The 16,955-nt window shown below is 41.3% G+C and overlaps 1 protein-coding gene across 1 annotated transcript in view; it reads right to left on the reverse strand.

Annotated features, from left to right (window-relative positions):
* Positions 1-16,901, reverse strand: part of ZNF804A (zinc finger protein 804A) — a 146,398-nt gene extending 129,497 nt beyond the window's left edge. Inside the window, exon 1 of the mRNA XM_063162562.1 lies at positions 16,657-16,901. Coding sequence (XP_063018632.1) covers positions 16,657-16,767 — 111 coding nt within the window. The 5' untranslated portion in view covers positions 16,768-16,901. The remainder of the gene's footprint in view (positions 1-16,656) is intronic.
* Positions 16,902-16,955: the final 54 nt, after the last annotated feature.

A 16,955-nucleotide genomic window follows, 5' to 3' on the forward strand; every position in this document is an offset into this window, starting at 1 on the left:
CTCTGTGCCTTCCAGCAAACGCGAAGTTTAATCCATTTTAAATTTTCAGCATGCACTTTGAAGCAGCTCCTTCATTTTTGGACTTTTTGTAGCTCACTAGTACAACACAAGGGGCAATTCCCAATTTCATTAAAGCCACATCCTGCCACAGGTCCTTGGGATCTGTTTAAGAAATGGCCAGAGGGTCACAAGCTTCCCTAAAAAGTCCATCTTTCTTTCCAGCATGGAACCTGCTCTCTTTCCAGCTACCAGCCACTGGATTCGCCTCAACATTCCTGGCAATGAAAATTAGGAAATCCATACTCTCTGTTACCAGCCAAGTCCTGCTTTGCTTCCTCACCCCCTCTCATTTCTTCAAAACCACTTTTTTATCATTTCTTTGTGTCTCTGTGTTAAGAACAAAAGCTCAGGTCTTTATCTTACAGACCTGAAAGTGAATTCAAATCTGGTCAAGTGTTCACCATCATGAGGAAGAACAGTTTGAAACAACAGACTTCAATTTCGCCATTATCTCCTTGTCCAGAAAAAAAAAAAAGAAAAATTATTGCAAGAAAATTCTAGAAAACATATTTTCACTATCATTCTATCACACCCTACTTGAATATAAGAACAAATGGAGAATATCACAAGCAGCAAAATAAGAGCAGCATAAACCATTCTCTCATTTGCAACACCTAAATACAAAAATTGTCATGTTTTTCCAATCAGCTAAATGCCAGCTGCAATGGTATCATTAAACCTGTAGCAGGTCTAACAAAGTAACAAGCAAAGCAATTAAGACTGTATTAGAGACCTTATTCTTACAACATAATCAAAAACACTTCTTTACTCCTGACAAAAAACCATAAATGTCAAAACAAAATCTCAGAGCTGGAATTCTCATTTTCAGACTGAGCAAAGGCAGTTCATCTACTTCTAAAATGGCACCCAGTTTTGAAAAATAGCTTGGAAAGATCTGGGATATGAAACACCATAAAGCTCAAAAAATAAAAATTAAAATTAAAAAAGGCAAGCATAAGGGAGGAATGGGCAGAAAGCAAAAATATGGGAAAAGGTACATGAAAAAGAAAAGCAAAGCAGAGCAGAAGCCCAGGACAGACAGACAGACATAAAGAAGTGCAGGGTCCATAACAGAGCTGCATTTAACAAATCATCTTCTCCATTACAAGTAACACAGTAATAGGCAGCCCCCATCCCTCCCAATCATGGATGTAAAAGAAATGGAACAAAAATGGGAGAAAGCAATTAGTCAGGACAAAATGGGCTTGATTTCAAATAACACAAAGGAAGCACAGTTGCAAATGGAAATAAAGCAGCAAGAAACATAAAAGACTAAAGTTTAAATTTTTTCCCCCCTTAAAACAAGTGTTCAGTGACTTCAAGTAATCACTAGATCTGTTTATTTTCTTCCAAGTACTTCTCAAATACAGAGCTCTGTCCTAAAAACGCTCGCCCACTAGGCCCAGGATTTTATTCCATTTTTTCAAGTGTTCAGGTATGCATAACAGCTCATCAGCACTGCATTTTAATGTTTTATGATGTTTCCTTTCCTTCCTTTCATGGCCAGGCTTGGCACTCCACCCAGGGTGAAAGCATTTGGTGCTGTCCTGCCTGGTGCAAACCTCACCTTGGTGTTCCCATTCATTTTGTAGCACAGCTCTTTGACCTCCCAGGCAGCTTTAGCTGACTGTCCTTATCTGATTTTTTGGGAATGATCTGAATCCACTGAAGGTTTCATTTTTTGGGGGAAAAAACTAGAAGGAAACAGAAGGGTCACCCCAAAGCAGAGCAACACAAAATCACAGCCAGTTATGTCCTGTGCCCCCCTGCAGCCAGGAAGGGTGAAAGAGGACAGGCAGATGTAAGAGCTAATCCTGTTATGAGAAAGTTGACAATAATGTGTATTTCTGCGGCCTCACACTGTACAGCATCCCTGGGAAATGGATGTTGCAAAAGCAAGATGCTTCTCCAGATTGAATAACCACACGTCTTCACTGCCCTTGTATTTTTTCTTAAGTAAAAATGCATTTAGGGTGACTAGCATTTGTCTGCTGTGAAGCTCAGCATCATTCAATTTCTGTCTGTCATTTGAAAAATTCAGTCTATGAAGAAATGATGGCTGCAGTAGGTAAGTGGTGAGAATGACAATCTGGTCAGGGTGGAAAATTGAGAAAATTAAACTGTACAACTGCATGAGAATCAACAGTAAGATCTAAGTCCAACAAAATGCATCTATTTCCCAAATGTTTGCCATGAAAGTAGCAAATATGAGTGAGTTTTTTTCCCCAAAAAATGAAACCTTCAGTGGATTCAGATCATCCCCAACAAAAAATCACATGAGCAAAGTCAGCTAAAGTTGACTGGGAGGTCAAAGAGCTGTGCTACAAAATGAATGGAAACACCAAGGTGAGGTTTGCACCAGGCAGGACAGCACAAAATGCTCACCAAGCCAGGGAGATTTTCCACAAAGAAAAAAACACACCAGGGGAAAAGAAGACAAAGATTAAAAGACAAAGAGGTCAGAAATAAGACTTATGTCTCTGTCTAGAAGTAATTCATGTTTAATTCTCTTCTGTCACAAGAGAAAGAACAAATATAGCCACACACATACACAACTTAGAGCAATTAATAGTGCAGAAGGAAATAAATCTGTCAGGTCCTGACAAGGATCACATTATTCTTACAAAATACAAACAAGCCTATCTTACAAGTGTTTTAACCCAGAATTTATCAAAGCACCTTCTTGAGAAGCTGAAAATTCTAATGGATGCATCAAAGGCAACAGAGAAGTCACAGCACAAGCAGAGACTCCAGGAAACTAAAAACTCAACCCACAGCCCAACACAGCATTTGTGACAAGGAATCTGGGGAGTGGAGGAGGGACAGGGAAATGATAAGAATAGAGTGAAGTGAGTGGTCCCAGTGATGCTGGTGAGACTATGTATAGCACAAGCACATGCCACAATAAAGGCAGACTGCACAATCCACCCCCCCAGGTACCTACACATCGAGGAAGCACTAGCAACACCCCTGGAATTCTTCTCATTTCACCTTTTAGACAGACTGCTGGGAGGCATTTTGATAGATTTGTGTTGAAGTGCTGGAGCGAGTTCAAACAAAAGCCACGCCATCATCAAAACCAGAGGAACTGATAAATGAAAGAAAGGAAAACAGCTGAGCATGCCAAGCTTGGAAAAGGTGCAAGTAATGAGGATTCTTCCAGCTGACAAATATCTGAAGGATGTAGCCATCGAGGAGACAGCAATTAGTCAGGACAAAATGGGCTTCCTTCCAAATAACACAAAGGAAGCACAGTTGCAAAATAGTAATAGTTTCAGGAAATACTTAATGGCAGAAAAGTGCAGCAACAGTTATTTTAAAGCATAGAACATCTGATATAAATGTTCACATTAGATCATCTTACATGGAGCCAGCCACAGTCTATAGCTCTGTCAAAGCATAATCATGATCCACTGGATGGCTGTCAGACACAGGGGATACCCAAAGAGCCTTCTACTCTTTTTTTGGGTGAATGATGGTGCCTTCTATTCCAAACCACACCGCAGAAAGGTTTGTATGGAAATACAGCTATATTGAGTACTTACAGCTATTCACTTCAATGAAAATTCTGAAGTGATTACAGCTAATAAACACACTATTTCTAAACCTCTGAAGTGATATTATGATTCTGATAGACCATATGGTTTCAGTGTATTTATACCACGCTGAGCTGTTCGGAGCCTTTCCACATGTCAGCTGTGACTGTCTTCTGGGGACACACAGCAGGTTTGGGTGGGGGAGACTGTGGGAGGACCCTAGTGGGACTTCTGGTGGGCTGTGGCACTGCTGTGAACCACCCACCCCACCCCAAACTTCAGCACTGCCAAATCCAAGGAAACGTCTCCTCGACTGGAGTCCTCTTTCCCAACCCCAATACCCAAATCAGTAATCGAATGTTGGTGCTAATTTGCAACAAATTAAATTAAGCAAAATACCCTGTGCTCAGACTGTTTTGGCAGCAACAGGAGCAGATGCTTTCCTAGAGGCAGTATTTAATTTACTAAGACCCCATTCACTTGCTAACAGCACTGAGCTTGATCAAGACCTCCTGTGTCATTGGGAAAGTCGTAGCTGCTCTAAGAGCGCCTGTAAGTAAACAAGAAATGTTGCTGAATAACACAAAATGTCACCCACTTCTTGCAGCATCAATCCTGCTCTTCAGAGAGACAACAGAACCTCTAAAGAAGGGCACTAAGTATTTCTTCTTTATAGGTCACTGAGCTATTAATATTTTTTACTTTTTCTACCTCTGTTCCCATGGAGTTGTGTCATGAGACAGAAGCACAGTCGCATTAACCCCACTGCAATCCTGCCACTCCTCTGAAAACATGACCTATTAGTAATTAATCTTAGAACTGGAGGTAATAATAGCTCTCTCCACCTCACCAACAGCACTGCTCATCCTGCATTTACAGCTCCTACATGGACCCTTGACAGGGGAGAGAGAACCAGGGGAATGTGTTAGCTACTGCAAAATGAGGCAGGAGCTCCTGACTTGGTAGCCCGTTATTAACCAAAAGCTTCTCCTTCATTTCATTTTCTGCAGTTAAACACACACTCAGAGAGACAAAAGGTCCATTTGCTTCTCTCTCGACGCACACATGTGAGACTCATTAATGTTAATTGGATTTATGAATGCCTGCTGAAAAGAGAAGAAACTGTAAAGATTTCCCATTTGCAGAGAAACAATCAAAGGAATAATTTCTTGTGCGTCTTGCTGATGAAGAGATGAGGAAATAATGGATGAGTCACTTTACATTATGATTCAAAATTCTTAAAATAGAAGAGATGAAAACACTGATTTCTGCATAGGTCAAATTCATGTAAAGGACTCTTTCTAAGAATTCAATTTGAACCTTCAAGTATAGTTCTGCTTCTAATTACCCAGCTCCAAGAAGAAATCCTGGTCTCTGAATTGTAATGATACAGATTTGTTGCTGTAATTCAATTTGTCAGGTGTAAAATACAAATGCAATTTCCTCTGCACACCCTCCTGTAGCTTTCAGAGAGACACTGAACTTGAGCCATTTGATAATTCATTCCATATTGTAGCTTTCACATTTACTATGCATAAAACTTCTGACAGGTTTTGTTTTGTTTTTTTTTTTTTAAGAAGGTGATTATGCATGGCCCTAGTTACTCCACTAACTGGTTTGAAAATAAATCCAACGTTCATCTTGTGGCTACAGCACAGCATTAGCCACAACCTACCTGGCCTGCAGTGAGCACTTCAAAGAGAGATCCAAATTTCTGCTACCTCTGATGGGGAGGAGGGAGAACATCTACAATCCCCACATGCAACTGATTTGCTCCGTGGGAGCTTCTCCAAGGTTTTTCTCTATGGGAACTTCTCTGCTCAGCTCCAGTCAGCTGAGTGGAGACCCTTGAAGTCAACAAGGCCCCTCTCACAGAAAATAGAGTTTCAGCCACTCAAAAAGAACCCTGGCACTTCCTTCCTTCAGGATCACATTTCCTTAGGACAATCAAGGGCTATAGCATATGAGCATGATGCCACAACACTGTGTTAAACAATGGGCTTGAATAGACAGAATAAATATTAATAATATTGTATATGTATGCTAGTATAAAAATACATGCTGAAATATAAATATTTAATGTAAGCTAAGTATGTAAATATAGACTTAATATATATATAATCATATATTCCTATATACTTATATAAATATAATATATATCCCTATATACTTATATACTAAGTATATATTTTATATATATATACTTTATATATATTATACTTTATAATATATTTTACAATTAATATACAAGTATATAAATATATATAAGTATATAAAGTATATGTATAAGTATAAAAATATATACTTATATCAAAACTGTAAGCACACCACACCCACTGTATGAAAAGATGCAAAATATCTGAGAAATTTCCTGCAAATACCCAAACAGTGGAAGTGCACGCTGCCCATGCCACAGTGCAAGAGCTCTGTGGGCTGAACAAGATAAGGTTGATAGTTTGTTTCTCATTTTTCCCCTGTTTGGAACAATCTATAATGAAGGACCGCAGCACACAATGCTTGGCTTCAGTTTTCCTTGCCTCTGCATAAAGCTGTTCCAATGACAACAATTCAATTTCTCTGTCAGTTGTGTTCCCGAGTACCTTTAAAAAGCCTTCCCAAAATTAAGGCTATATACTCCAGTAATTTTCAATATGAAAAAGTGCAATCAATAAAATCCTGCTGATAGTGCACACGATTTGTGGAGAGTGAGAGCTAAATACGAATTAGTTTTGGAAAAGTTCCGAGTCTATCATCTCCCTTAATTACAAGTTGGGTCACTGACTGCGAATGGCATGACTCAGCCTGGGAATCCCTGCAAAGGAATCCTAAGCAGATTTAATAGCTGCATTTGATTTATTTGTTCCTCAGAGCTGAAACAAGCCCTGTGTCTCAGACCCCTGACGGATCAGGGGCTCCCCAGAGGATGTCAGTGCTCCAGCCAGCTGGGATGAGGGGAGCCAGGAGCACCCAGGAGCCCCAAAAGGCTGGGACCAGGGCACAGCAGGGACGTGCCTCGCTCCCCAAAGAACCTCACCACAGAGGATTCCATTAAAAGCTACTCTTCTACAGATCAAATGTGAAATTGCAACCTTGAATGAGGACAGAGGGATATTTAGTCCTGCACTTGGCTTAGAAGCACACACAATTAAATTAATGCTGCTCTGTCAAGTTTTGGGCATCTCCAAGGATGGACATGCCACAGCCTCTCCTTCAGTGCTTGACTACCCTCAATTTTACTTTGTTCCCTTATATCTGATCAGGATTTTCCATCTCTTAACTTGAACTTGTGCCTCCTTCACACACTCCAAGACAAGTCTGACTGACCAAAAGTTTTCCAAGCCTGTCTGGTTTCCCAGCACAAGAAGCTGAACAAACCACACCGACAGTGCCGCTGCTGTGACAAGGCCAGGCAAACCTTTGTCCTGGTTTTCTCCATTTCTATCACAACATTACTCACCAATGACGTGTTACCACTTGGTGACTCTGCATCTTCTCTCTGTTAAATAAATACCGTGGCAGTTTTGGTTTCCTTCACACAGCTCGCTGCAGTTTCCTTTCCCTGGGAAGCTGCACTTTTCCATCTTTAATTCTCCATTCCTTATAAAGCAGCTCCACTCTGGGCACACTCAGCCACCACAGGGAGTTGGTGGTGCAGCCACCAGGTTTTGCTGGACTTTTCTAATTACATTGCCATGACACTTCCATACCCACGAGCACTCCGAGGTGTTTCATAAAGAAAACCTCAAACATTTCTGACATCCTGCTGGTGGGAATCTTTTCTCTCTGCTCAGCATTAGTAATACAAGAGGCTACAACTCCACAAACCTTTGGAAGTATTCCTTTAAAACTGCTTTCATCTCTTTCTGATCCTTAATTCCACCTGCTAGTTCATGCAAATTCACTTATTTGCCAAACAAACAGGTGTCAGATGATTTACCGGCCCATTTGCACAGCAGAAGGAGAAGCAAATATTATCTTGATTTTTCTCCCTCATGAAATATTTCTATAAAACTATCAGAAAAAAATTAGCATTGCTATTAGAAATATCAATGGAAAGAAGCCAGAAAACCCATTTATTCAGCAGTACATTCCACTGCCACCCTCAGAGTATCCTGAAGCATTAACTATATTTTAAGAATGTTTTGTAAACTAGCAGCATAAAAGGTATTTTGCTTTAAAAAAGGCTACTAAAATCCTTGCTCCATTTGTGGAAACAGTTGTTTACTACTGATGTAGAAGAGCACAATGTTCTTTATGCAATTAAATTAAGTTTACAGAGTCTCACTTTTAAGCAAACCTAAAAACTTTTTTTTTACAATAATGAGTACTTTATAAAAATAGATTACTTAAAAAAAAACCAAAAACCACAAAAATGGAGACTACACCCACAGTGTACTCTGCTTCAAGTTTATAAGAAGCACAAGAATTCTGGTATAAAGACATTTAGACCACTTCTTTACTTTGCCCTTTTATTAAAAATTTAGACACCAACCCAGATGAGGGTTCAACTTCTATAAACAGGCTCAGAACTACAACTGGGGCAGGCAGCTTTAGTGGCTGGCAAAGTTTTAGGACATGTTTGTCTTTGTTATACTCTCTCATGATAAAGCCAACTGATTCCAAAAGGGAAGACAAAAGAGCCTATGCAATTACATAACTTTAGGCAAACTTCACTAAATAATTATACATTTCAATAATGACTAGTTTAAAAAAAAAAAGGCATTATATATAAATTTAGGCTCAGGTTGTCTCATGGACTGCTTGGGCAGAACCCCTATGCATCCTAATCCTTTACAGACCCAAGTGTGCCCCAAGTTTTTACTCCAGACATTTTATCAAAACCCATTTGATGAAGAGGTAGCTGATATTCTGTAACGGATATTGTGGTTTCCTGTCAAAAACAGCTGCAGCAGAAATGAAACACTTAGAAATTGCAGCTATTTAAACAATTGTGTTCTGCCACGTAAATCAAGATGTAGTTATAAAAAAAATGTAAAAACTTCATGGACACTTGCACATAGAAAATCCTGCCCCAGTTATAGTCTCACAAGTGTCAGATCACAGAATGTGGAACAGTGTGGGCTGGAATGGACCCAAAGATCATTTAGTTCCAGCCCTCTGCCATGGGCAGGGACTCCTACATTGATTTCCATCCATTGTGGAAGTATGCTATCAGTTAGATGGAAAGGAAGCTCCTTTCCTAAGCCCAGAAACTCACTTCCCTAAGGCAAAGAGGCAAATTCTAACAGATACTGTGCAGTGCTAAGTTTGAAAGAAAATCTGACCAAGCCTTGGCCAACGTAGGCAATCAAGCTCCGTGCTGGCTGTGAGAAATCTTGCAACATGAATATTTGAGTTCAGCTGGGTCCCAGAGGAGGTAGCCTGATCACTTGCTATTTGGGGAAAGAAGCCTCTCTAAAAATATCATTTTCACACACATAAAAAAATCATTTCAAAAATGCAAATCACCACAGTCAGACACAAAGCCTGACGAGTCCTGTCATTGGTACAAACCAGGAATGCTGATGAGCATCTAAACATAAACAAACAACAAAAATCTCTCAGTTCCTCAAACCAATTCTCAACATTCTCCAAGCCACTTGCAGAATTTTAACACAAAACCTGTTCTTTATCACATGCAATCAGGGCAGCAGTGCCAGGTGGGAGACATGGAGATGGATCTCCAGGCATTATTTCTGGATTTGCTCTTACAGCTGTGAAGAAAGAATCTGCATTTCCTTTCTTACACCACTGTCTGTATAACTACCACCCATTTAAAATGCCATATGAAAAAATATTTGGAAATTTATTCTCTGAATTCATTAAAATTAAAAAAAATATCGTTCCCACAGAAATTCATGCTCACACATAACTCAGTGTTCAGAACAAACATTTTCTGCCAAGGGAGAAAAATAAAAAACCCCTCTGCCCCATCTGTACCCCTGCCTTGGCCAGTCCTCAGAGGAAAGGAACTGTAAACATATTTTAACAAAATAAATTAATTACACTATGAGTTAAAAATCTCCTGGTTCCTGATGCCTTCAGACAGTTCCTTATCTCCCTTGAACAAACAAGGTTAAACATGACAAATATTGTGCCTCCTTGTGAGTAAATGTTGTTTTGTTTACTTTGGGGTTTTTTAAACAACAGTAAGTCACAGCTCATCATATAATAGTCTCTCAAGAATGCTGGGGGAAAAGCATTTGTTCTCATTCCAAAAATGTGTGGAAAAATAGAAGGGTCTGATGAGTATTTGTTTTTAAGGGACTGGCCAAAATAGGAAGGCTCACTCCCTCTTCTCCCATGTTTACAACTGAATCACAAGTGAGCAAATAAAAAAGAAATCAAGTCACTTTCCACTACCACCAGGCAGCATTAAAGAATCTCCCTTATAAATAATTATTAACTGCATTAAGGTATTAAATCACAGAAAATGTTCTGTATTGATTTTGTGGGATTCTTCAAGCTCATCCCTACCTACATTTTAAGATGCATCTATTCAATGGCTTTGATTTTTGCAGACAATAATTGTTCCTGCTGACATGCCTGAACGCCATACAGAAAAGGAAATATTGCAACTGCCACCAGTTAGGGGCATCAGAGATCTTGCAGCTACTTAGTCAAGTCCTACATAAAACCCCACTGTGCTCAGCTTAGAGGCCACTCACCACTCAGTGTCCTCTAGATCCATCTCAGTTTATTCCTTTTTTTAAACTGTGAATCCCTGCTGATACAAAGGTCAAGAAACCTGCATTTTCCCAGAGCCCACAGGAAAGCCAAGAATTTTAGGACTGCAGTCTGCACCTTGGAAAAGTCTGATTAAAGAATTCAAAAAAAAAAAATCTGTGGTTTGGAAAACACAGGAGCCAGCTTGCTGTTTTCCAGTTAGCAGCATGGTAAACAACATGTCAGCAACACCATTTTCCAAGTGCGAGCAACATGTTAAAATTAACGTTGTGTATCTCAGAGCTTGGAGATTGCTATGGATATTTGCATCAGAAAGTATTCAAGGCAAAGGCTCTCCTCAGACTTATTCTTTAAGGCCTGGATCTGGAAAAAAACTAAACAAGTGTACTAATTTAACCATGGTAATAGTCTAATTACATTCAACAGAACACCGACGTGCTTGAAGCTTACCATGCATTTAATAAGCTTTTACACTACAAAAGCCTGCTCAGTAATAGCTCTGAAGCAGAAGCTGCCCCAATTTAAATCTGCTGCATGCTGGACTCCAGCTCCTGCTATTTTTTGGACCAGATGATGGAGTCACGCAGAGTGTGATGGACACAGGAGTGCTGTAGCTCGCTGCACGAGGCTGGAGACCTCTCTGAATTGCTCTGGAAATGCACTTAAATGATGAAAGTTTCCTGTAAACTCACCAAAACATGCCTGCTGATAATGTTTTGAGCCAGAACTGTTAAGAGACAGCTTCACACAAGTAAACCAAGTAACCTGAGATCAAACAAATGGACTTCAGATCTAGGACACAGTTATGATTTTATTGTTCCTTAAACTTTACCAGATTATTCTGTTGCCTTCTGAGTGGTTGGTTTTCAATCACGATCTAAGTAATGTTTATTAATTATTAAAATTAAATGAGGCCAAATTTATTTTGCCACTTTAATATTTTAATGAGTTAGGGCTGTTCAGCTTCCTTCATAGAAAAGATGTGAATGTTTTCAAGTTTCAAACTTAGGTCAAAAAAGACATTAGCAGATCCAGAGGGAACATAACCACTGAAGGAAGTAACAGGTGATTTTTCTCCCTTAACTAATACAACTCTGGCCTAGCAACTCAACCCTACAAATTCTGCAACATTAATGATGAAAAACAATGTATTGCAATAGTTCCATTAAATTCTGCATGTGTAAGATAGCATTGAAAAATTACCCTCCTGCTACTGGTAATGTACAATATGGCAAACAGAACTGCAGGATGTCATTTTGCCAGTATTTAAAATAAACCTATGGTAACCATTGTTTATTTTATATGCGTTCTAGATAGCTTGAAACCAATGGACATTTACCCTGATCATGCAGAATTACAGCTGCTGTTGTAATTCATCAGGAAATATTTTAGTTTAATACTTTCTTCCTGTAGTAGGGAATGGTATTTGTAATAGAAATTCTCATATAATACATTTTTATGTCTGCCACAACCTATTTACTTTAGGAGGTGTGGGAATACAGAAATATTCTACAAAGTGTAAAAGAGCTGAAGACAACAGGCAGCCTGAGCAACAGATGGCACTTTCAGAGGGCACAAGTGTGACAGTGTTTGAACTCCATGGAGTTTTCACAAAAATAGAGGCATGCCCTAGGACTTCTAGAAGGAGTTCTAAACAAATTAATTACATTATTAGGGCATGGAGTTCAGAGTTTGATTCCAGTTTTAAATAACTTGTGATAGTTATAGATAACAGTTTAACTAACTTGGACCTGGGGACCGCTGTTTCCATTCTACCCCTGGAGTGCCCTGTGGTCACACTTTTAACCAAAGTATATACCTACATATATAGAGGTCACTGCTAATCACAAAAATAGTTTGGTGTATTTGGTCCTTTAACCAACTCCTTATCAGGACCTTCAAATCTTATCTGCTTTCCATCTGTTATCAACAAGACACTTGAAACTGGAATTACAGTAGCAATTTACACCACACAGAGGTCTAAGCTTTTCCCTGACCTCCTCAGCCAAGTGACAGCACCTCACTCACTCTGATCACCACCAGAGAAAATCTATTTGTCCAATTAAAACACGTGAAGTATCCCCACACTTCCACACTGTAAATCTCAAGGAAACAGAGCCCTTTACACCAGTGCAATACCTTAAGGTGAAACAGCAGATACTCAGTCACCAGCCACATACCACCTACTCAGAAAGCCAAAGAGTCACTTCTCTTGCTGACCAACCAAAAATTTTATGTATTAACCAGGATAAATACTTTATCCTAGTTTGGGGTTTACATCCTGAAAGACATTTAAAGGATTTTAAAAAATCACCTGTGGTTCCAACTCCAAACAACTGATTTCTCTCTCCAGAAAGTGGTTTTTTTCCATACAAGTTGCAATATTTTTTGAGATTACAAACTGCAAGACAGCAGCCACAGCAAGGAAGATGAATTACAAAGACAGACTACTGTAATTTGGCAGCAATAACAAAAGGCCAAAAAAAATAACACAGTAAGTGCATTAAAAGCTCAGGACTATAGGCAAAACAAAGAGTTTGCAGCAAAAATTTTTCTAAACTGCTACAGCCAAAAAGAACATCCTTGGGAAAACTTCACAGCCATAATATCAAACCCTGACATGAAATGGCCAAGCAATCAGGCCAATATTCATTGATTAAAACACCAAAAAGCATGAAAATATAGAAAGACCACTAGAAATTTGAAACATCATCGCATAACACTGACCCACATGGTAAGTCTTGAGTTTCTAGCTCAGAAACCATCTGCCACACAAGGACCACATGGCTGGTGGTGACAGCACTCAGCAACAACAACAAAACCTTCCCAAGAGCTGCCATGGAGTACTCCAGTGGCAGATGAGCTATTGTTAGGAGACTCTGCATGTTTCAAGGATATTTCAGGCAATACAAACTGCACAGGGAGAGGATAAATTCTTATTTGACAGCACAAACACCACCAATTTATTTTAACCATACTTCATTTTCTGAAGTTACTTTTTAATAAGAGTTTGGAGGCTATTCTTCCACAGGGGCCCATTTCCCATCAATTCCTTATTCGGATTTATTTTCCTGACAGGAAATAGCAGATTACAATGGGGTAAGGGATCCATACCCCAGTGGGCCAGGGGGACCACATGCATTGGGCAAAGCCCTCAGATACCCAAACTGCATGTAGATACACATTCCTTCCTTTCCCACCCTCACCTGACTAAAGGTTCATTCACAAGCAACTTTTATTATTTTATTTAATTTCAAAAGTTCTTACAGTAACCTGTTTTCGAAGTTTGCTAAATCCACCCATTCCTTTGTTCCCTTTTATGACTTTCACCCCTTTCTGAGCTCATGTTTTCCCAATGCCTTCCCTTGAAGAATAGAAGTGTGGCTTTCCCCATCCTTCTCCGCCTACTTTGTATTTTTACCCTTCTTGTACTTCTCTCCCCCTCCCAAATAACCCCATCTCAAAGCCCACACTTCACTAGGCATTAAAGACAGATAGAGAAAGACCAAGGCAGTAGAAACACTGTCACTCCATCTTTTCTACCAAGAAGTAACTCTCTGATGCTCTCCACTGAGCAGCCTTTATGGAAGGCCAAAGCTTTGTGTTTCATGCTCCCTACCAGCTCTTTGTTCCTGCTGTATTCTGGGAGTTTTGAACCAAATCTTCAGAGAGTTTGAAACTACTAATTTTGTGTGAGACAGCACACAGGCAGAGGACAAACACGTAAGGATCGCCCACAGAGACAAACAATCAGGGGAAAAGAAAAATCTCTCAGTGACCTCTCCTGGAGAGCAGGGCCAAAAATAAAAAGACAAAAAGAGCTTTAGGGCAATATCAGGTCACTCTAGAATAGGACAGTAGTGATAAGGTCCAAGGAGCTTTCTCCCCTGAAACCTGACCAGCTCCGGTTTGAAGATACACTACAAAAAATCATCTCAAAACCACAACATCATCTGACATCTGACTAGACCCAGCACTTTTCTACTTGATGTGAAATTCCACTGAAACACACGCTCACCTTTATTTCTGAGCAGAGCGTGGTGGCAGAACTCTGAAGGAGAACCAAAACTTAACAAAGGGTAAGTTTTGCACAGAAGCAATCCAGTGCTCTACAAAGGGAGGCTGCTTTCAGGTTCTCCTTGGTTCATGGGGAAGCAGTGATTTTTGAAAGCTTGGAGCTCAGGTGAAGAGACAATGAGTGCTTTACAGCAAATAGGAAGATATGTCTGAGTCAGAGCAGCTTCAAAAATTCTGATTTTTAGCTTCACAGATTGCTGTTTCTCCTAGTCTTGTTCTGTGGTGGAAGACAGCATGAGCACGCTAAAAGGCTGTGTTCTTACTGGAATTTCTCAAGACTTAGTCTAGCTTACACTAACAAATATTTTCATTCTTCCAAGTCTGAAAAGCTTGTTTACGGTGAAAGTGACCAACCCTCTGAAACATCTGATTTTCCCACTGAAATGGATGTAAAGGTACTTCAGCACCACAGAACTGTCCATTTTGAGCTAGCATCACGACTTCATGGCATCGTTACCTCCTATAAATTAAAAAATAGCCCAAACAGAAACACAAGCCTTCATGCCTGCATCTACACCGTTTATTTCATAAGGAAGGATTTCATTTTGCTGTCCACAGAGCCCACATCAAGAACTCTTCCTTTTCAACCCAGCAAAAACTTTGCCAGTGCTCAGTGCCCACACTAAGGGCTCTCGTGGCAGTCCCACAGCCAACTCTGCCTTGTGTCCCCTCACATCTGTCTCAATGAACAGCAGGGTTGAGTTAAAATTTCTTCCCAGAGTACGTTTTTTTTCAGAGTATGAGCCCTTCAAAGCCCACATAATTATTTTTTACTTGACTTTGAAGTTATCACCAGTCTTTCCCAAAATATTTTGGTCACAAATAATTTTATCAGGAAATAAATTAATCAGGAATATTGAGAATACAAGGTTGCCTTTTTCTTTTTTGTTGCCAAGGGAATAAAAATATTAAAAAAAAAAATGCTGTTGAAGCAGAATCCATTATGAACTGCTAGATAATGCACAGTCCAAAAGTTACATCAGAGTATTCTCAGTCCTGCCAAATGCATCTTTACTGAAATTGTTTAGTAGGAAGAAGGTGATGTATCATGCCATTATTTGAAATGTACCAAATATTTCTGCAGTAGGTCTTGGGTTTGCAACTGTAACAGTGAAATATTGCACACATATTGCCATCTCATGGATACTACAAATACTTGTTTAAAATTCCAAGAACGCGATCCCTGACAGAAAAATATGCAGAATCCACAGCAAATAATATTGTAAGGATTTACAACGTGAAAGCAGGAACTTCACATTTGAAACAGTCCAAAAATCTGCCTCAGATTCTCTCGTAGTAGTTACTATTTTTATGACTTGGCTCAGACTTGCTTTAATCTCTTTATTTAGGAAGAAATTGCAAGCTTGCCAACTCTAGCAAATGTTAAGTACTTCAGTAAATTCCCCATCAATATAGGTCGTGCATTCGAGGGAACAAGAATGTGGTGAGTAAGTTCTGCTCCATCTCCTCCAAAGAGGATTTCAGAATGAGGCAGTGATGGCAGAGAGAGATAAACAACGTGGCTAAGCCCCTCGTTCGGCTCCATCCTCCTCTCCAGACATCTGTCCACACACTGCGTTGTGCCGTGATTGAGATGTTCTGCCATGCAGCTCACCCAGCCTGCCGCTATCCCACATCCCTTTTATCTGAGCAGGCAGGAGAGCAAATGCATTGCCAAGGCTACTGCACCGTCACTCTTCCATTAAAGTTCAGGAGCAGCACGAGGCGAGTTCCAGCAAGTCAGCAAAACCACAGCAAGCCCAACAGATGCACAGATACCCGAGTACGGAGCACCAATTCAGAAACAGCCCCAACAGCCCCTGCAGGCTTCCCGGACCATCCGCCACACCAAATTACCCAAACCCACCGAGCCCTGTCAAACCGCGAGCTCTGCTTCCAGAGAGAACTTGGCGGCCAGCAAACCGAGACGCGCATCGTTTCTCAGGCTCTGCTCAAACGCACCTCCCTACCCAAAGGGCTCGGACGAGCCGGCGGACAAGTTTCGGCTGCCTGCCCGCAATTCCCCGGGCGGGACCCGCGGCTGTGCCCGCACCGGGGCCAGCACCGGGGCACAGCACCGGGGCACAGCACCGGGGCACAGCACCGGGGACAGCACCGCCTCTCCCCGGGCTCCCCGGGCTGCGGAGCCCCGGCCCTGCGGCTCCCCGCCCATGAGGGTCCCCGGGCCGCCCGCAGCTCTGCGGGGACACGGCAGCGCCTGCCCTCAGGGCACCGCGTCCCCGCCGCGGCCAAGGAGGAGAAGGAGGAAGGGGAAGGCAAGGGGAGAAGCCATTACCAGAGTTTTGTTGCCGTTCTTGCTGAGGGGGCCGCGGAAAACTCCCTTGATGTTGCGAAAGTGCCCGTTGCTGAGGTGCGCGGAGCTGATGACAATGTAGTAGCACTCCATGGGGCCGGGGCCGCCTCCTCGGGCCGGGCTCGGCGGGGCTGGGCGGGGGCTGCGGCCCCTCAGGCGCGGCGCGGCCGCGGGAGGAGGGTGAGGAGGATGAGGAGGGTGAGGAGGATGCGCGGCGGGGCGGCCGCGGCGGAGCCGAGCGAGCTGCCGCCGCCGCTGGCAGGCATAGTGCTATTATAGCG

Source organism: Melospiza melodia, chromosome 8 (genome assembly GCF_035770615.1).
Source record: "Melospiza melodia melodia isolate bMelMel2 chromosome 8, bMelMel2.pri, whole genome shotgun sequence".
Lineage (NCBI taxonomy): Eukaryota > Metazoa > Chordata > Aves > Passeriformes > Passerellidae > Melospiza > Melospiza melodia.